Here is a 22,818-nt window from a genome sequence, read left to right as displayed (position 1 = left end):
TTGTGTATGATATATGAACACAAGATGAGGATGCACCATGGAGTGATACAGAGACATTATGATATTCTCTGTTTTATTCTCCATTCCTTTCCTAATAATCCCCAGCATTCTGTTTGTGTATGATATATGAACACAAGATGAGGTCGCACCATGGAGTGATACAGAGGCATTATGATATTCTCTGTTTTATTCTCCATTCCTTCCTAATAATCCCCAGCATTCTGTTTGTGTATGATATATGAACACAAGATGAGGATGCACCATGGAGTGATACAGAGGCATTATGATATTCTCTGTTTTATTCTCCATTCCTTTCCTAATAATCCCCAGCATTCTGTGTGTGTATGATATATGAACACAAGATGAGGATGCACCATGGAGTGATACAGAGGCATTATGATATTCTCTGTTTTATTCTCCATTCCTTTCCTAATAATCCCCAGCATTCTGTTTGTGTATGATATATGAACACAAGATGAGGATGCACCATGGAGTGATACAGAGGCATTATGACATTATCTGTTTTATTCTCCATTCCTTTCCTAATAATCCCCAGCATTCTGTGTGTGTATGATATATGAACACAAGATGAAGTCACACCATGGAGAGATACAGAGACATTATGATATTCTCTGTTTTATTCTCCATTCCTTTCCTAATAATCCCCAGCATTCTGTTTGTGTATGATATATGAACACAAGATGCGGTTGCACCATGGAGTGATACAGAGGCATTATGATATTCTCTGTTTTATTCTCCATTCCTTTCCTAATAATCCCCAGCATTCTGTTTGTGTATGATATTTGAACACAAGATGAGGATGCACCATGGAGTGATACAGAGACATTATGATATTCTCTGTTTTATTCTCCATTCCTTTCCTAATAATCCCCAGCATTCTGTTTGTGTATGATATATGAACACAAGATGAGGATGCACCATGGAGTGATTCAGAGGCATTAGGATATTCTCTGTTTTATTCTCCATTCCTTTCCTAATAATCCCCAGCATTCTGTTTGTGTATGATATATGAACACAAGATGAGGATGCACCATGGAGTGATACAGAGGCATTATGATATTCTCTGTTTTATTCTCCATTCCTTTCCTAATAATCCCCAGCATTCTGTTTGTGTATGATATATGAACACAAGATGAGGATGCACCATGGAGTGATACAGAGGCATTAGGATATTCTCTGTTTTATTCTCCATTCCTTTCCTAATAATCCCCAGCATTCTGTTTGTGTATGATATATGAACACAAGATGAGGTCGCACCATGGAGTGATACAGAGGCATTATGATATTCTCTGTTTTATTCTCCATTCCTTTCCTAATAATCCCCAGCATTCTGTTTGTGTATGATATATGAACACAAGATGAGGATGCACCATGGAGTGATACAGAGGCATTAGGATATTCTCTGTTTTATTCTCCATTCCTTCCCTAATAATCCCCAGCATTCTGTTTGTGTATGATATATGAACACAAGATGAGGTTGCACCATGGAGGGATACAGAGGCATTATAATATTCTCTGTTTTATTCTCCATTCCTTTCCTAATAATCCCCAGCATTCTGTTTGTGTATGATATATGAACACAAGATGAGGATGCACCATGGAGTGATACAGAGACATTATGATATTCTCTGTTTTATTCTCCATTCCTTTCCTAATAATCCCCAGCATTCTGTTTGTGTATGATATATGAACACAAGATGAGGTCGCACCATGGAGTGATACAGAGGCATTATGATATTCTCTGTTTTATTCTCCATTCCTCCCCTAATAATCCCCAGCATTCTGTTTGTGTATGATATATGAACACAAGATGAGGATGCACCATGGAGTGATACAGAGGCATTATGATATTCTCTGTTTTATTCTCCATTCCTCCCCTAATAATCCCCAGCATTCTGTTTGTGTATGATATATGAACACAAGATGAGGATGCACCATGGAGTGATACAGAGACATTATGATATTCTCTGTTTTATTCTCCATTCCTTCCTAATAATCCCCAGCATTCTGTTTGTGTATGATATATGAACACAAGATGAGGTCGCACCATGGAGTGATACAGAGGACATTATGATATTCTCTGTTTTATTCTCCATTCCTTTCCTAATAATCCCCAGCATTCTGTTTGTGTATGATATATGAACACAAGATGAGGTCGCACCATGGAGTGATACAGAGGCATTATGATATTCTCTGTTTTATTCTCCATTCCTTTCCTAATAATCCCCAGCATTCTGTTTGTGTATGATATATGAACACAAGATGAGGTCGCACCATGGAGTGATACAGAGGCATTATGATATTCTCTGTTTTATTCTCCATTCCTTTCCTAATAATCCCCAGCATTCTGTTTGTGTATGATATATGAACACAAGATGAGGTCGCACCATGGAGTGATACAGAGACATTATGATATTCTCTGTTTTATTCTCCGTTCCTTTCCTAATAATCCCCAGCATTCTGTTTGTGTATGATATATGAACACAAGATGAGGTCGCACCATGGAGTGATACAGAGGCATTATGATATTCTCTGTTTTATTCTCCGTTCCTTTCCTAATAATCCCCAGCATTCTGTTTGTGTATGATATATGAACACAAGATGAGGATGCACCATGGAGTGATACAGAGGCATTATGATATTCTCTGTTTTATTCTCCTTTCCTTTCCTAATAATCCCCAGCATTCAGTTTGTGTATGATATATGAACACAAGATGAGGATGCACCATGGAGTGATACAGAGGCATTATGATATTCTCTGTTTTATTCTCCTTTCCTTTCCTAATAATCCCCAGCATTCTGTTTATGTATGATATATGAACACAAGATGAGGATGCACCATGGAGTGATACAGAGGCATTATGATATTCTCTGTTTTATTCTCCATTCCTTTCCTAATAATCCCCAGCATTCTGTTTGTGTATGATATATGAACACAAGATGAGGATGCACCATGGAGTGATACAGAGACATTATGATATTCTCTGTTTTATTCTCCATTCCTTTCCCAATAATCCCCAGCATTCTGTTTGTGTATGATATATGAACACAAGATGAGGATGCACCATGGAGTGATACAGAGACATTATGATATTCTCTGTTTTATTCTCCATTCCTTTCCTAATAATCCCCAGCATTCTGTTTGTGTATGATATATGAACACAAGATGAGGATGCACCATGGAGTGATACAGAGGCCTTATGATATTCTCTGTTTTATTCTCCTTTCCTTTCCTAATAATCCCCAGCATTCTGTTTGTGTATGATATATGAACACAAGATGAGGTCGCACCATGGAGTGATACAGAGGCATTATGATATTCTCTGTTTTATTCTCCATTCCTTCCCTAATAATCCCCAGCATTCTGTTTGTGTATGATATATGAACACAAGATGAGGATGCACCATGTAGTGATACAGAAGCATTATGATATTCTCTGTTTTATTCTCCATTCCTTTCCTAATAATCCCCAGCATTCTGTTTGTGTATGATATATGAACACAAGATGAGGAAGCCCCATGGAGTGATACAGAGGCATTATGATATTCTCTGTTTTATTCTCCATTCCTTTCCTAATAATCCCCAGCATTCTGTTTGTGTATGATATATGAACACAAGATGAGGCAGCTCCATGGAGTGATACAGAGGCATTATGATATTCTCTGTTTTATTCTCCATTCCTTTCCTAATAATCCCCAGCATTCTGTTTGTGTATGATATATGAACACAAGATGAGGTCGCACTATGGAGTGATACAGAGGCATTATGATATTCTCTGTTTTATTCTCCTTTCCTTTCCTAATAATCCCCAGCATTCTGTTTGTGTATGATATATGAACACAAGATGAGGATGCACCATGGAGTGATACAGAGGCATTATGATATTCTCTGTTTTATTCTCCATTCCTTTCCTAATAATTCCCAGCATTCTGTTTGTGTATGATATATGAACACAAGATGAGGATGCACCATGGAGTGATACAGAGGCATTATGATATTCTCTGTTTTATTCTCCATTCCTTTCCTAATAATCCCCAGCATTCTGTTTGTGTATGATATATGAACACAAGATGAGGTCACACCATGGAGTGATACAGAGACATTATGTTATTCTCTGTTTTATTCTCCATTCCTTTCCTAATAATCCCCAGCATTCTGTTTGTGTATGATATATGAACACAAGATGAGGATGCACCATGGAGTGATACAGAGACATTATGATATTCTCTGTTTTATTCTCCATTCCTTTCCTAATAATCCCCAGCATTCTGTTTGTGTATGATATATGAACACAAGATGAGGATGCACCATGGAGTGATACAGAGGCATTATGATATTCTCTGTTTTATTCTCCATTCCTTTCCTAATAATCCCCAGCATTCTGTTTGTGTATGATATATGAACACAAGATGAGGATGCACCATGGAGTGATATAGAGACATTATGATATTCTCTGTTTTATTCTCCTTTCCTTTCCTAATAATCCCCAGCATTCTGTGTGTGTATGATATATGAACACAAGATGAGGATGCACCATGGAGTGATACAGAGGCATTATGATATTCTCTGTTTTATTCTCCATTCCTTTCCTAATAATCCCCAGCATTCTGTTTGTGTATGATATATGAACACAAGATGAGGATGCACCATGGAGTGATACAGAGGCATTATGACATTATCTGTTTTATTCTCCATTCCTTTCCTAATAATCCCCAGCATTCTGTGTGTGTATGATATATGAACACAAGATGAAGTCACACCATGGAGAGATACAGAGACATTATGATATTCTCTGTTTTATTCTCCATTCCTTTCCTAATAATCCCCAGCATTCTGTGTGTGTATGATATATGAACACAAGATGAAGTCACACCATGGAGAGATACAGAGACATTATGATATTCTCTGTTTTATTCTCCATTCCTTTCCTAATAATCCCCAGCATTCTGTGTGTGTATGATATATGAACACAAGATGAAGTCACACCATGGAGAGATACAGAGACATTATGATATTCTCTGTTTTATTCTCCATTCCTTTCCTAATAATCCCAGCATTCTGTGTGTGTATGATATATGAACACAAGATGAAGTCACACCATGGAGAGATACAGAGACATTATGATATTCTCTGTTTTATTCTCCATTCCTTTCCTAATAATCCCCAGCATTCTGTGTGTGTATGATATATGAACACAAGATGAAGTCACACCATGGAGAGATACAGAGACATTATGATATTCTCTGTTTTATTCTCCATTCCTTTCCTAATAATCCCCAGCATTCTGTGTGTGTATGATATATGAACACAAGATGAAGTCACACCATGGAGAGATACAGAGACATTATGATATTCTCTGTTTTATTCTCCATTCCTTTCCTAATAATCCCCAGCATTCTGTTTGTGTATGATATATGAACACAAGATGCGGTTGCACCATGGAGTGATACAGAGGCATTATGATATTCTCTGTTTTATTCTCCATTCCTTTCCTAATAATCCCCAGCATTCTGTTTGTGTATGATATTTGAACACAAGATGAGGATGCACCATGGAGTGATACAGAGACATTATGATATTCTCTGTTTTATTCTCCATTCCTTTCCTAATAATCCCCAGCATTCTGTTTGTGTATGATATATGAACACAAGATGAGGATGCACCATGGAGTGATTCAGAGGCATTAGGATATTCTCTGTTTTATTCTCCATTCCTTTCCTAATAATCCCCAGCATTCTGTTTGTGTATGATATATGAACACAAGATGAGGATGCACCATGGAGTGATACAGAGGCATTATGATATTCTCTGTTTTATTCTCCATTCCTTTCCTAATAATCCCCAGCATTCTGTTTGTGTATGATATATGAACACAAGATGAGGATGCACCATGGAGTGATACAGAGGCATTAGGATATTCTCTGTTTTATTCTCCATTCCTTTCCTAATAATCCCCAGCATTCTGTTTGTGTATGATATATGAACACAAGATGAGGTCGCACCATGGAGTGATACAGAGGCATTATGATATTCTCTGTTTTATTCTCCATTCCTTTCCTAATAATCCCCAGCATTCTGTTTGTGTATGATATATGAACACAAGATGAGGATGCACCATGGAGTGATACAGAGGCATTAGGATATTCTCTGTTTTATTCTCCATTCCTTCCCTAATAATCCCCAGCATTCTGTTTGTGTATGATATATGAACACAAGATGAGGTTGCACCATGGAGGGATACAGAGGCATTATAATATTCTCTGTTTTATTCTCCATTCCTTTCCTAATAATCCCCAGCATTCTGTTTGTGTATGATATATGAACACAAGATGAGGATGCACCATGGAGTGATACAGAGACATTATGATATTCTCTGTTTTATTCTCCATTCCTTTCCTAATAATCCCCAGCATTCTGTTTGTGTATGATATATGAACACAAGATGAGGTCGCACCATGGAGTGATACAGAGGCATTATGATATTCTCTGTTTATTCTCCATTCCTCCCCTAATAATCCCCAGCATTCTGTTTGTGTATGATATATGAACACAAGATGAGGATGCACCATGGAGTGATACAGAGGCATTATGATATTCTCTGTTTTATTCTCCATTCCTCCCCTAATAATCCCCAGCATTCTGTTTGTGTATGATATATGAACACAAGATGAGGATGCACCATGGAGTGATACAGAGACATTATGATATTCTCTGTTTTATTCTCCATTCGTTCCCTAATAATCCCCAGCATTCTGTTTGTGTATGATATATGAACACAAGATGAGGTCGCACCATGGAGTGATACAGAGACATTATGATATTTTCTGTTTTATTCTCCATTCCTTTCCTAATAATCCCCAGCATTCTGTTTGTGTATGATATATGAACACAAGATGAGGTCGCACCATGGAGTGATACAGAGGCATTATGATATTCTCTGTTTTATTCTCCATTCCTTTCCTAATAATCCCCAGCATTCTGTTTGTGTATGATATATGAACACAAGATGAGGTCGCACCATGGAGTGATACAGAGGCATTATGATATTCTCTGTTTTATTCTCCATTCCTTTCCTAATAATCCCCAGCATTCTGTTTGTGTATGATATATGAACACAAGATGAGGATGCACCATGGAGTGATACAGAGACATTATGATATTCTCTGTTTTATTCTCCGTTCCTTTCCTAATAATCCCCAGCATTCTGTTTGTGTATGATATATGAACACAAGATGAGGTCGCACCATGGAGTGATACAGAGGCATTATGATATTCTCTGTTTTATTCTCCGTTCCTTTCCTAATAATCCCCAGCATTCTGTTTGTGTATGATATATGAACACAAGATGAGGATCGCACCATGGAGTGATACAGAGGCATTATGATATTCTCTGTTTTATTCTCCGTTCCTTTCCTAATAATCCCCAGCATTCTGTTTGTGTATGATATATGAACACAAGATGAGGATGCACCATGGAGTGATACAGAGGCATTATGATATTCTCTGTTTTATTCTCCATTCCTTTCCTAATAATCCCCAGCATTCATGTTTGTGTATGATATATGAACACAAGATGAGGATGCACCATGGAGTGATACAGAGGCATTATGATATTCTCTGTTTTATTCTCCATTCCTTTCCTAATAATCCCCAGCATTCTGTTTATGTATGATATATGAACACAAGATGAGGATGCACCATGGAGTGATACAGAGGCATTATGATATTCTCTGTTTTATTCTCCATTCCTTTCCTAATAATCCCAGCATTCTGTTTGTGTATGATATATGAACACAAGATGAGGATGCACCATGGAGTGATACAGAGACATTATGATATTCTCTGTTTTATTCTCCATTCCTTTCCTAATAATCCCCAGCATTCTGTTTGTGTATGATATATGAACACAAGATGAGGATGCACCATGGAGTGATACAGAGACATTATGATATTCTCTGTTTTATTCTCCATTCCTTTCCTAATAATCCCCAGCATTCTGTTTGTGTATGATATATGAACACAAGATGAGGATGCACCATGGAGTGATACAGAGGCCTTATGATATTCTCTGTTTTATTCTCCTTTCCTTTCCTAATAATCCCCAGCATTCTGTTTGTGTATGATATATGAACACAAGATGAGGTCGCACCATGGAGTGATACAGAGGCATTATGATATTCTCTGTTTTATTCTCCATTCCTTCCCTAATAATCCCCAGCATTCTGTTTGTGTATGATATATGAACACAAGATGAGGATGCACCATGTAGTGATACAGAAGCATTATGATATTCTCTGTTTTATTCTCCATTCCTTTCCTAATAATCCCCAGCATTCTGTTTGTGTATGATATATGAACACAAGATGAGGAAGCCCATGGAGTGATACAGAGGCATTATGATATTCTCTGTTTTATTCTCCATTCCTTTCCTAATAATCCCCAGCATTCTGTTTGTGTATGATATATGAACACAAGATGAGGCAGCTCCATGGAGTGATACAGAGGCATTATGATATTCTCTGTTTTATTCTCCATTCCTTTCCTAATAATCCCCAGCATTCTGTTTGTGTATGATATATGAACACAAGATGAGGTCGCACTATGGAGTGATACAGAGGCATTATGATATTCTCTGTTTTATTCTCCTTTCCTTTCCTAATAATCCCCAGCATTCTGTTTGTGTATGATATATGAACACAAGATGAGGATGCACCATGGAGTGATACAGAGGACATTATGATATTCTCTGTTTTATTCTCCATTCCTTTCCTAATAATTCCCAGCATTCTGTTTGTGTATGATATATGAACACAAGATGAGGATGCACCATGGAGTGATACAGAGGCATTATGATATTCTCTGTTTTATTCTCCATTCCTTTCCTAATAATCCCCAGCATTCTGTTTGTGTATGATATATGAACACAAGATGAGGATGCACACCATGGAGTGATACAGAGACATTATGATATTCTCTGTTTTATTCTCCATTCCTTTCCTAATAATCCCCAGCATTCTGTTTGTGTATGATATATGAACACAAGATGAGGATGCACCATGGAGTGATACAGAGTCATTATGATATTCTCTGTTTTATTCTCCATTCCTTCCTAATAATCCCCAGCATTCTGTTTGTGTATGATATATGAACACAAGATGAGGATGCACCATGGAGTGATACAGAGGTATTATGATATTCTCTGTTTTATTCTCCATTCCTCTCCTAATAATCCCCAGCATTCTGTTTGTGTATGATATATGAACACAAGATGAGGATGCACCATGGAGTGATACAGAGGTACATTATGATATTCTCTGTTTTATTCTCCATTCCCTTTCCCTAATAATCCCCAGCATTCTGTTTGTGTATGATATATGAACACAAGATGAGGATGCACCATGGAGTGATACAGAGACATTATGATATTCTCTGTTTTATTCTCCATTCCTTTCCTAATAATCCCCAGCATTCTGTTTGTGTATGATATATGAACACAAGATGAGGATGCACCATGGAGTGATACAGAGACATTATGATATTCTCTGTTTTATTCTCCATTCCTTTCCTAATAATCCCCAGCATTCTGTTTGTGTATGATATATGAACACAAGATGAGGATGCACCATGGAGTGATACAGAGACATTATGATATTCTCTGTTTTATTCTCCATTCCTTTCCTAATAATCCCCAGCATTCTGTTTGTGTGTGATATATGAACACAAGATGAGGATGCACCATGGAGTGATACAGAGACATTATGATATTCTCTGTTTTATTCTCCATTCCTTTCCTAATAATCCCCAGCATTCTGTGTGTGTATGATATATGAACACAAGATGAGGATGCACCATGGAGTGATACAGAGGCATTATGATATTCTCTGTTTTATTCTCCATTCCTTTCCTAATAATCCCCAGCATTCTGTGTGTGTATGATATATGAACACAAGATGAGGATGCATCATGGAGTGATACAGAGGCATTATGATATTCTCTGTTTTATTCTCCATTCCTTTCCTAATAATCCCCAGCATTCTGTTTGTGTATGATATATGAACACAAGATGAGGATGCACCATGGAGTGATACAGAGACATTATGATATTCTCTGTTTTATTCTCCTTTCCTTTCCTAATAATCCCAAGCATTTTATTTGCTTTCTTGGCTGCTGCTGCTGCACACTGAGCAGAGGATTTCAACGTGCTATCAATGATGACACCTAGATCTTTTCCTGAGTGGTGACTCCTAATGTGGAACCTTGCATTTTGTAGCTATAATTTGGGTTTCTCTTCCCTAAGTGCATCACTTTGCACTGGTCTTCATTAAATTTCATTTTCCATTTGCATGCCCAGTCTCCCAATTCTGCAATGTCCCCTTGCAATTTCTCACAATTGTCTTGTGATTTGACAACTTTGAATAATTTTGTGTCATTGGCAAATTTGATTACCTCACTTATTGTTCCTATTTCCAGGTCATTTATAAATATAATAAAAGGCATCGGTCCCAGAACAGATTCCTGAGGTCACCTCATTCCCAAAAGGGAGAAGCCCAGGCAAGGGCAGGGCAATCCAATAAGGTGAGTATGAATGTTACCTTGACACTGTCTGAGGGGAAACAAGCCACCTGAAGGTCAAAGTGAATCTTGCATAAATTGAGGAACCCCCTGCATCCCTGCAGCACGGATTCTGAAGCCCAAGCAGGCGCAGGTGGAGGATTCACTGGAGCTGGTGCTGACATTGGTAGTTGGGCCTGCACGGCGTCCAATCCCCAGCCATGATGACATTATCAAGAGAGAGAGCACACAGGAGTGGTAACATTTGAGCCGCAAGCATGCAGCATGTTGACAGGGCGGCTCAGCAGCAAATTGGGGTAAATGGGATGGTCGCGGGACCATCCCACCAATAGCCCATCATTACACCTGGAGAGCTTAGTGGTTAGAGCAGCGAGCTGCGAACCAGGGAAACCAGGGTTCAAAGCCCACTGCTGCTCCTCTTGACTTTGGGCAAGTCACCTTACCCTCCACTGCCTCAGGTACAAACTTAGATAGTAAATTTACTATGGTGGGGAGAAATATTGCAAGGAGAAAGGATATTCCAGCAGTTATTGACCCTTCCCAAGTAAAATAGCACAGCCACTTCCCTGCATTATTTCTTATCATAGAAAAAATCCCAAAATAAAAAAATATTGTGGGGAAGTGGGGAAAAACATGTGATGATGGCCCTCTTTGCCCAGGCATACCATCGTGTTAAATGGCCATATGGCCCAATAATAGCTCCCCCGTCCTAATGTAAATAAGCTAGTAGGATATCATAATCCACAGTATTGAATGATCCAGCATTACCAAGAAGTAACTCTGGCCTTTACCAAAACCTCTTCTGATGGTGTCTATAAGACTTCCTAAAGCCATATCGTCAATGGTGGAGAATGGCATGGTCTTTGATAACTGGGTCAAGCTGATCTCAAACAATGATGCTAAGAGTTTTGTCAGGAAAGAGAAGGAAGAAATGGGTCTAAAATTTGAAAGATCATTTTGATCCAACCCTGTTTTTTTTCACAAGTGGTCAGATGTCCACCAATTTAAGAGGGCCAGGGATTGATCCCTCTGACAAGGAAAGATTGACCAAATGGCTAAAGCAATGGAGAAATAACCTCCCTAGATTCTTAACAGGTTTATCCTACAGATATTTAATGGGCAATTCGAGATTCATAGTGCCGATAATCTGGGAGATTTCTGGGGTTAATGATGGTCAGAAAGTCTCGCAGACTAGGGGGCACTCCATGAAGTTAGCATGGGGCACATTTAAAACTAAACGGAGAAAGTTCTTTTTTACTCAACGCACAATTAAACTCTGGAATTTGTTGCCAGAGGATGTGGTTAGTGCAGTTAGCATAGCTGTGTTTAAAAAAGGATTGGATAAGTTCTTGGAGGAGAAGTCCATTACCTGCTATTAAGTTCACTTAGAGAATAGCCACTGCCATTAGCAATGGTTACATGGAATAGACTTAGTTTTTGGGTACTTGCCAGGTTCTTATGGCCTGGATTGGCCACTGTTGGAAACAGGATGCTGGGCTTGATGGACCCTTGGTCTGACCCAGTATGGCATTTTCTTATGTTCTTATGTTCTTCTTATTTAGATACAAACATACTAGTATCATCATCAGTTATCTTTGGATGGTTATTAAACGTTGAAGTAATCAATGCTTATTTTAGAGCTAAAAACTGCATTAATGCATTGCCATCAATAGAACTAGAGAAGCTAGAAGAGCTTGCAGAGAAATTTGAAGTTGCCAATTGTTTTACAATGCGAAATAAGATTTTGGGGTTATTTTCAGCCAAGTGGATCAGTGATGGATGAAAGCATTCCCACACATCATAGCACTGAGATTGATAAGCATATAGCAGCGCATTGGATGGTGCTAAATTATCTGCAGATCGTTGTTTGCGCCACTTTTGTTGTCGCATGGATCTAAGCTCAGATGTCATACATTTATTAGATGTTTTACTGTTAGCTCTAACTACGTGAAGAGGTACAAGGCTATCAAGAATATTTTGCAGTGTCTCATTCCAAGCGGAAAGTGCAGAGTCGCAATCTGAATAGGAGGTTAAGTTTAGTTTTTCCTCCAACATTAAAATAAAGGCATCTTACTCAACTTGACCTCGCACAGTAAATCATCTTGCGGGCCTACATCTATTTTGGATTTGAAACTTAGCAGAGTTTCTATTAAAAAGTGGTTGGACCAGGGTGCAGTTTTGGCAGACCATTTGCTAAATTGTAGTCCTACTAAAGAAGAACTGATGAATACTAAATTCAGTGTATTTTCACCAGAATGCGTTGGGCCCATAGAGATCTGAACCCAACCAAGAATACTCATAATGTCAAAAAATATATCACATCCTGCAGAGACAGGGGATTTGTTAACATGCGTATTAAAATCTCCCCAAATCACCATAATATTCAAATTAACAGTTTTTGGCAATTGTTCAAAAATGGTGAAGAGTTTTGCTCCATAAGTCCAGGAGGGATATAAGATAAACACACATTAGGCTGACTGGAAGACAAACATCATCTCGTATTGAGAATCAAAGCTAAGCTTTTCATAAGCAAGCTTCCGGCATGTTTTATGAAGTATTACTAACCCTCCGCCACGCTTGTTTAATCTACATAGCTCGCAGGAGAAATTTGATTTAAAATAATTGTAGCAAATTCTGACAACCAAGATTCTGTGAGGCAGAGCATGTCAGGAGAGTCCATCAGCAATAAATCAGGCAATAGCATAATGTTTTTCTTAACTGGTTGAGCATAAACTGAGGAGAATCCACATAGTTATATTCAGGAACGTTGTTTGTACACCACGTTGAGGAATAGGAGTCAGACAAGATGGCTGCCACACACAAAGGCTATGCCAGTCAAAAGGAAGTTCACTATAGCCGCCATTACTGGAATGGAGTTTATCACAGGTGTGGCAGAAGAGAATAACTCTTTGGGCAAGTGTGGAACTGGGCCCATGTCCTTGACCGCACTTGGCATGCACGCTCCTTCACGTGTGAAATGAAGCGTGCACATACCTGACATGCGGTCCCTCCAGCATCCCGCTCGGGCCCGTCACCTCCCACCAGGGTAGTGATGTCATTAAGGGGGCAGAGCTTTGGCGCCTTGCTGACAGCCAGGTTGATGGGGAGAGCTTCGGCAAGGCAAGGAATTCAGCTTGAGTCATTTTCTTCCCTGGAGGGGTTTGAGTGGGGATCTAAACAGACCCTCAGGGGCATTTTGGCACAGTGGGAGGGGGGAGTTATCAGGCCACATAGCCCTTTAAATAGTAGCCATGGAGAACTCGGCATGTTTATTTATTTATTTATTTAAAGTTTTTCTATACCGGCATTCGCGATGGATATCGCATCATGCCGGTTTACAGTTAACAAGTGGAGAAGGAACAAAATAATAATAATAATAATAATAATAATAATAAACATTAAACAAGTGATGACAGAAGATTGCAGTTACAATAAAACAAGGGAGTTACACAACTTGGAACAGAGAGAGAAGCTAGGATTTTAAACATAGAGAACAGATATGCCAATTACGGCATTTGTAACATTAGTGGATTACCCTAATGAAGTGGAGTTAATTATTGCCATGTTGATGAAAAGTCTAGGCAAATTGGTTAATAGTGTATTAATGTTCAGTTTAGGTCTGGAAAGGCTTTAATGAATAGCCACGTTTTAAGTCTTTTCCTAAAAGTAGGAAGGCAGGGTTCCTGTCGCAAATCTGACGGGATGGAGTTCCATAGTGCTGGTCCTGCCGTGGAGAACACCCTGTCTCTGGCGGTTATGTGCCGAGTGGCTTTGGAGTGTGGTACGTGTAGAGATTCTCTATAGGACTCTCTGATGGGTCTAGAGGAGGTGTATTTTCTGAATGGAATTTGAAGGTTAAGGGGAGAGTATTGATGGATTGCTTTGTAAATAGTAGTTATGGACTTATATAAGATTCGGAAGTGAATTGGTAGCCAGTGAAGGTCTTTGAGTATTGGTGATATGTGGTCTCTTCTCCGTGCGTTTGTTAATATTCTCGCTGCCGAGTTTTGAACCATCTGCAGTGGTTTAGTGTGAGATGAAGGGAGACCTAAAAGTATAGAGTGTGTGCATAGGCATGAGTTAATGTCCCAATGCTCCGGGGAGTAGTTAGCTGCAAATGCCCAGTTAGTGCGGCTTGTAAAATAACATGGATTCAGCCAGCCACGTTATTTTGTTTGCAGAAGATTACCTATGCATTAGCTGCTTTCATTTATTTAATATTTATTTATTGAATATTTATAAAATGCTTTACTGATTTAAAAAAATAGCCCAAAATTATTTTGCATGCATTACTACATTTTATACATGTAAATGAATGCAAAGCAGCTAATTTCAAAAGGGGGTGGATTTTAGATCAAGATATCATGTGATATCGTGAATATAAGCTCATACCACTGTGATATTTGATTATCGTGCAGTATTTGGCCATTTTTAGTGCAGACCATGCTAGATAATTTACAAAGAGAAAATACCCAGGACTTGGGAAAATTAGTAACCAAGTACCTGTGGGGGCCAGAAGAGCCCCCACCACCCCTGAGGTGTAGAAAGAGAAGGAACAGGACTGCGGCCAGGGCCCAGGACAGCACAGAACAGGAGACACAGGAGGGAAGGGGAAAGCAGAGCAACAGATACAAATGTAAATAAGGAAAATAAGGAGCCCAGATGCTAAACATTTGGGCTGAATGTGTGAGAAAGGCAGAAGTAAGGGTGCGTCTCACCTTCTCGTCCTCCTTGTATTGCAGCTGCATGGAGTGATGTCCCATGCAAACCATGGTCAGCACGAAAAGAGCAAGGAGAAGATACTGTGCAGCCAGAGCAGCCGGTCCCTGCGGGAGAGGAGGAGAACACCGTCAGGGAGAGAAGGGGGCATAAAAAAGGAGAGGCACTGGGGAAGAGCAGGAAGAGGAGGTGGGAAAGAAGGAAGACTGGGATAAATAGGGAGGGAGCACACCTCACCTTAAGATAAGCTCCCTCTCTTACTGCTAAAGGCTTGGAAACGTTCATTATCACTTAATATGGCAGAGTCAGGTATTGAGCCTTATTAATATGTTTTATAAAAGAGTAAAGAATTTGCAAAAGTATTTAAATGAGCACTAATAGTGGGGGGTCACTGTAGGGAATGGTGTGGGAGTGCTGGGTGTGGGGGGTCACTGTAGGGAATGGTGTGGGAGTGCTGGGTGTGGGGGAGTCACTGTAGGTAATGGTGTGGGAGTGCTGGGTGTGGGGGGGTCACTGTAGGGAATGGTGTGGGAGTGCTGGGTGTGGGGGAGTCACTGTAGGGAATGGTGTGGGGAGTGCTGGGTGTGGGGGGGTCACTGTAGGGATGGTGTGGGAGTGCTGGGTGTGGGGGAGTCACTGTAGGGAATGGTGTGGGAGTGCTGGGTGTGGGGGGGTCACTGTAGGGAATGGTGTGGGAGTGCTGGGTGTGGGGGGTCACTGTAGGGAATGGTGTGGGAGTGCTGGGTGTGGGGGAGTCACTGTAGGGAATGGTGTGGGAGTGCTGGGTGTGGAGGGGGGTCACTGTAGGGAATGGTGTGGGAGTGCTGGGTGTGGGGGGGTCACTGTAGGGAATGGTGTGGGAGTGCTGGGTGTGGGGGGGGTCACTGTAGGGAATGGTGTGGGAGTGCTGGGTGTGGAGGGGTCACTGTAGGGAATGGTGTGGGAGTGCTGGGTGTGGAGGGGTCACTGTAGGGAATGGTGTGGGAGTGCTGGGTGTGGGGGGAGTCACTGTAGGGAATGGTGTGGGAGTGCTGGGTGTGGAGGGGTCACTGTAGGGAATGGTGTGGGAGTGCTGGGTGTGGAGGGAGTCACTGTAGGGAATGGTGTGGGAGTGCTGGGTGTGGAGGGGTCACTGTAGGGAATGGTGTGGGAGTGCTGGGTGTGGGGGGGGGGTCACTGTAGGGAATGGTGTGGGAGTGCTGGGTGTGGGGGGTCACTGTAGGGAATGGTGTGGGAGTGCTGGGTGTGGGGGGGGTCACTGTAGGGAATGGTGTGGGAGTGCTGGGTGTGAGAGGTCAGTGTAAGGTATGGTGTGGGAGTGGTCACTGTAGGGAATGGTGTGGGAGTGCTGGGTGTGGGGGGTCACTGTAGGGAATGGTGTGGGAGTGCTGGTGTGGGGAGTCACTGTAGGGAATGGTGTGGGAGTGCTGGGTGTGGGGGGAGTCACTGTAGGGAATGGTGTGGGAGTGCTGGGTATGGGGGGAGTCACTGTAGGGAATGGTGTGGGAGTGCTGGGTGATGGGGGGAGTCACTGTAGGGGAATGGTGTGGGAGTGCTGGGTGTGGGGGGGGGTCACTGTAGGGAATGGTGTGGGAGTGCTGGGTGTGGGGGGGGTCACTGTAGGGAATGGTGTGGGAGTGCTGGGTGTGGGGGGGATCACTGTAGGGAATGGTGTGGGAGTGCTGGGTGTGGGGGGAGTCACTGTAGGGAATGGTGTGGGAGTGCTGGGTGTGGGGGGGGGGTCACTGTAGGGAATGGTGTGGGAGTGCTGGGTGTGGGGGGGGGTCACTGTAGGGAATGGTGTGGGAGTGCTGGGTGTGGGGGGGGTCACTGTAGGGAATGGTGTGGGAGTGCTGGGTGTGGGGGGAGTCACTGTAGGGAATGGTGTGGGAGTGCTGGGTGTGGGGGGGATCACTGTAGGGAATGGTGTGGGAGTGCTGGGTGTGGGGGGGGGGGTCACTGTAGGGAATGGTGTGGGAGTGCTGGGTGTGGGGGGGGGTCACTGTAGGGAATGGTGTGGGAGTGTTGGGTGTGGGGGGGGGGTCACTGTAGGGAATGGTGTGGGAGTGCTGGGTGTGGGGGGATCACTGTAGGGAATGGTGTGGGAGTGCTGGGTGTGGGGGGGATCACTGTAGGGAATGGTGTGGGAGTGCTGGGTGTGGGGGGATCACTGTAGGGAATGGTGTGGGAGTGCTGGGTGTGGGGGGGGGGGTCACTGTAGGGAATGGTGTGGGAGTGCTGGGTGTGGGGGGGGGGTCACTGTAGGGAATGGTGTGGGAGTGCTGGGTGTGGGGGGATCACTGTAGGGAATGGTGTGGGAGTGCTGGGTGTGGGGGGGATCACTGTAGGGAATGGTGTGGGAGTGCTGGGTGTGGGGGGGATCACTGTAGGGAGTGGTGTGGGAGTGTTGGGTGTGGGGGGGGTCACTGTAGGGAATGGTGTGGGAGTGCTGGGTGTGGGGGAGTCACTGTAGGGAATGGTGTGGGAGTGCTGGGTGTGGGGGAGTCACTGTAGGGAATGGTGTGGGAGTGCTGGGAGTGGGGGGGTCACTGTAGGGAATGGTGTGGGAGTGCTGGGTGTAGGGGGGTCACTGTAGGGAATGGTGTGGGAGTGCTGGGTGGGAGGTGGGGGGTGAGAGAGAGAGAGAGAGAGAGAGAGAGAGAGAGTGTGGCCATAATGTCATCCCCATAGGTAGGTATTTGTATCCCTATGGTAGGCCCACCTAGTAACTCGAGGTGGGGATTAGGTATTAGTGTAGGGGGTTAGGGGCCACTTTGACATTCAACGTGAGACATACAAACAGAACAGTGGTCTCTTGTGAAGATCTGATGACCTTCGGAGTGAGGAAACTCACTCCAAGATGAGATTTGTGCAGTGTTCTCTCAACCAGTCCATCAAGCTAGGTTGAGAGAACATTGCACAAATCTCATCTTGGAGTGAGTTTCCTCACTCCGAAGGTCATCAGATCTTCACAAGAGACCACTGTTCTGTTTGTATGTCTCACGTTGAATGTCAAAGTGGCCCCTAACCCCCTACACTAATATCTAATCCCCACCTCGAGTTACTAGGTGGGCCTACCATAGGGGATGACATTATGGTCATGGTGTCTCTCTGTCTCTCTTCCTCTCTTCTCCTCAAATAGGCCTTACAGGAGACATCACAGCAGCTAATGCAATTCAAAGAGGTGTAGTTAAAATCAGCATTATGGCTGTGCAATAGCTCTTCACAGACAGGCTAGCCCAGCCCACTCTCCTCCATACAATATGGTGCTATCACATGCGTTAAACACATTTTTGCATGCGAAAACACCTTATCACATTTTGATAAATGACCCCCTTTGTTTCCACAGTTAATCAAATTCCTTTGAACATTGTCCTCACCTGAGCACCCTCGATCCGACACCCAGAGCCTCCACCCACTACGTTTGCCAAAATAGATTTATAAGAATTTATTTAGAAACTGAATCCAGTGAATCTATTGCCGGAACAAAATTCCAATTCAGATATCTTTACTGGCATTGAAATTTGTGTGTCCTCCAAGTAGCACCCGACTGCCTCGGTCTCATGCCCTGAGTGTTCCATTTCTGGGTCAGTACCATCCTGCCAGCATTTGCTTGGTTGGTGTCCTGGGAGTTGTAGGCTGCTGGTTTCTGCTCTGCTCCCCCCCATGGCCTACAGTGTCATCGGCTTACACTTTCTTTATCTGTGTCTTTTTTTCTCCTAATCATTTCCCCTTCCTCCCTTGCTTCTGCTCTTGAGGGTTATTTAAATTGTCATATTGCATAAGACCAAGGGTCCATCAAGCCCTGCATCCTGTTTCCAACAGTGGCCAATCCAGGTTACAAATACTTGGCAAGTACCCAGTACTGCTTACCTGGATTCCTGCTTTGGCTAAATTTAAAAGTCTAATTTAATATAACTTAATTCTGTATTTTCCCAATATAGTTTGCTTTATCTCTGCTTTTTAGAATCTGTTCTTGTGATGGGCAGGATTATTGTTTTCCAATAGACATTGCTTAATTCTCCTGTTCTGCTTGTCTTGTATGTGGCTGAACAATATTACCATTAAAAAAAAATCTCCTGTAGATAGTAACTTTATTTCTGCAGGATCTTACTCTGTCTGGTGTGTTGTAGTAATATTTTGATAGTCATTTTAAAGAACACAGGGATTTTTAGAAAAGAGGCACACAGGACTCTACCTACTAGACTTTCTGGGTGTGGTGTAATCAGATCACAGTTAGGGGTAATCAAGCCAAGCACTATTAAAGTCTAGTTATACATAAAATTCTAGCACGCTCATCTAGTTCCAGCACTGTTACCTGGTTTCCTGCTCTGGCTATTTATCTCTGCTGTTTACTCCCTCCAACCCCTAGTGTGTTTCCTTCCTAAATATTTTTTCTAAGGACCTAGGATAATTGAGTAATATAAACCTGAAGTTCCAATTACTCAACTAACTTATTAGTCACTATTAGCAAAATGTCCTTTATTCAGTGCAACAAATGTGGTGCTTATATCCCAAGGCCTATCATTTGGAGAATTAAGGGTTGTCTAATTTGCCTTCAGCTGTCTGCGCTGTCTGCCATGAATAAGGAGCTAATGCACCTGAAAGAGATATTATACAAGATTCAAATAACCTCCCCTTCCTTGTAGAATCCAGAATATTGCTCCCAGCTCTCAAAGAGGATTCAGAAACCCAGGTATAAATGATTTAAAGTGGGCTCTCTGAGAAACCCAGTTTCCCCAAATTTGAAGCATCTTGAGTATTCACCCCCACTCCCACAGAGAAGTCTGACATCTAGGATTCTGAATCCCAGAAAAATTTAGATTAAAGTGGGATCTGGCATAATAAAGCCCATGACAATGAGACACCCACTCTCCCTGCTGTACCCTTGCATAATGCATTTTCTGCATTGGAAAATGAAGAAGTCCAAATAAAAGAATATGAAATGATGTCTGAAAGGGAAATAGTCACCCACTGCACCCAGAAACCTTTCAACATGATCAAATACTATAAAAGAAAGCTTGCTTCTGGGATACGGCCAAGAAAGGACAAAGAGGACAGAAAAGGGGGAGGAGTAGCTCTTTATGTCAAAAACAATAATTGCCAGGTTCTTGTAGCCTGGATTGGCCACTGTTGGAAACAGGATGCTGGGCTTGATGGACCCTTGGTCTGATCCAGTATGGCATGTTCTTATGTTCTTATGTTCAAGCAACTGAATTGCAAGGGACGTGGAGTCGAGAAGAAGCACTGTGGACTGTCCTAAAAAAAAGAAGATGATGCTCCATTTTTACTGGTGTGATCTGCAGGCCACCGACTCAGAACAGAAGAACTGGACAGAGAACTCATAGAAAACATCCAAAAGGTGGGAAAGAAGGATTTAATCTGCCGGATGTGGATTGGAGAATCCTTTCTGCAGAATCTATGAGAAGTAGAGAGACAGTGGATGCCCTGCAAGAGGTTCTGCTCAAACAATGGTAATGGAGCCCACGAGAGAGAGAATAATACTCGATCTGGTGCTCACCAATGGTGATAAAGGAGCTCACCTGAGCACCAGTGATCATCAGATGGTACGGTTCGATTTTGCAAACAGGACAGAGAGAACTTTGTCAAAATGGGGATGCACCTGGAAGAGAACTGGAAGACTGGGAAAAAATGGGTGAGGTGGAACAACAGTGGGCCCAAGACAGGTGCGTCCCAATAGGCAAACTAGGTGAATGCCTAGGGCACCAGCCATTAGGGGGCGGCAAAGAGCAGCCATGTGGGGCCATGAGTGGAGCCCATCCCACTCATGACCAAGTGAAGCAGAGATTCGGAAGGCCGCGAGCAGTGCCTTCGTGTGTGTGTGTGTGAGTGTGTGTGTGTGTGTGTGTGTGAGTGTGTGAGTGAGAGGGACTGTGTATGTATGAGAGAGCAAAGTTAGTGAGAGAGAGAGAGAGGGAGGCTGTGTAAGGGTGCATGTGTGAATGAGACAAGAAACCTAAGTGTGTGTGCCTGAGTGAATGAGGTAGGGGCCAGAATGAGGGCCTGGACCAGGGAGAGCGCAAGGCAGAAGGTTCACCTAGGGTGCCTAATACCCTTGCACCGGCCCTAAGTGGGCCAAGTTAAAAGCAGCTATTATGTTTTAGAAAAGTTAACAAGAGTAAGAGGAAAAAGAAACAATCTGGTTCTGTAAGGAGGTGGCTGAAAAATAAAGGCAAAAAGAATAGTGATCAAGAAGTATAAAGGATCCCAAAAAAAGGAACACAGGGAAGAATATCTGTGAAAACTGAGGGAGTCGAAGAAATAAATAAGGATGCAAAGGTCAAGCGGAAGAAAGTACTGCCAAAGAGGTAAAGCAAGGAGACAAAACATTTTTCAGATATAGCAGTGAAAGAAGGAAGGTCAGAAAGGAATATTGGTTCTTACGTGCTAATTTTCATTCTTGACGACCCATGGATCAGTTCAGACAAGTGGGTTTATGCATTCCTACCAGCAGATGGAGGCAGAGAACCGAGAGTGCCACCTGCAGTCCCTCAGTATTGACCCGTACCCAAGCCAAGATGTCTGTGTAAAGAAACCCCCAATAAACGACAGGGTGAACAGAGAATCAAAGTTGGAGCCCCCTGGAACTAAGCCCCTTTGACTTAACACAGAAAACTGATACCCAGCTACATACACTTCTCCTTCAGCTGAGTATATCATATACCATTGTAGCAACATCCAGAAGCGAGGAAGTCTTTGGAAAAGATGGGGATGGGTCTCTGGACTGATCCATGGTACTTCAGGAACGAAAATTAGCAGGTAAGAACCAATTTTCCTTTCCTGTTCATACCCCAGATCAGTCCAGACAAATGGGATGTACCCAAGCCCCTCTATTCTGGGAAGGAACTCGAAAGACCCGCGCGCAAAACACTTTTCCCAAACGTTGCCTTTTCCGGCGCCCGCACATCCAAGTGGTAATGTCTGGTAAAAGTGTAAAGAGATGACCACATCGCCACTCAACAAATCTCCTGCGGAGAAAGCAGTTGACACTCTGCCCACAAGGTTACTTGCGCCCTAGTGGAATGCGCTCTCAACACCTCCAGCACTGACCAGCCCTTACAGATGTAAGCCGAAGCTATCGTCTCTTTTAGCCATCGTGCAATAATGCCCTTGTTAGCTTTATTTCCCTTCCTTGCATAACTGAATAGAACAAACAGATGATCAGTTCTCTGAAGGGCACTCATCACCTTAAGATATCGCAAAAGAATTTGACACACAACCAATAAGTGAAACTCCCTTGTCATTGAAGCCTTGGCTGCCAAATTTGGAAAGGCCGGTAGCTCGACAACCTGGTTAAGGTGAAAAGAGGACACTACATTTGGCAAAAAAGGAAGGAACCATATGTAAAGAAACCCCATCCTCCAAAAAACACAGGAAAGGGTCCCTACACGACAATACTTGCAGTTCAGAAATCCTTCTAGCTGAACAGATAGCCACCAGGAAAACAGCCTTCAGGGTTAAATCCTTTAATGATGCCCTCCTCAT

At 42.4% G+C, this 22,818-nt stretch overlaps 1 protein-coding gene across 1 annotated transcript in view; it reads right to left on the bottom strand.

Moving 5' to 3' along the window:
* Nucleotides 1–22,818, bottom strand: part of TMEM63C (transmembrane protein 63C) — a 210,289-nt gene that overhangs the window by 98,826 nt on the left and 88,645 nt on the right. The window contains 2 exon segments of the mRNA XM_029597634.1: nucleotides 15,312–15,379; nucleotides 15,382–15,419. Coding sequence (XP_029453494.1) covers nucleotides 15,312–15,379; nucleotides 15,382–15,419 — 106 coding nt within the window.

This window comes from Rhinatrema bivittatum, chromosome 4 (assembly GCF_901001135.1).
Source record: "Rhinatrema bivittatum chromosome 4, aRhiBiv1.1, whole genome shotgun sequence".
Classification (NCBI taxonomy): Eukaryota; Metazoa; Chordata; class Amphibia; order Gymnophiona; family Rhinatrematidae; genus Rhinatrema; species Rhinatrema bivittatum.
Note: the sequence above shows the minus strand (reverse complement) of the source record. Positions and strands in the feature narration are given on the sequence as shown.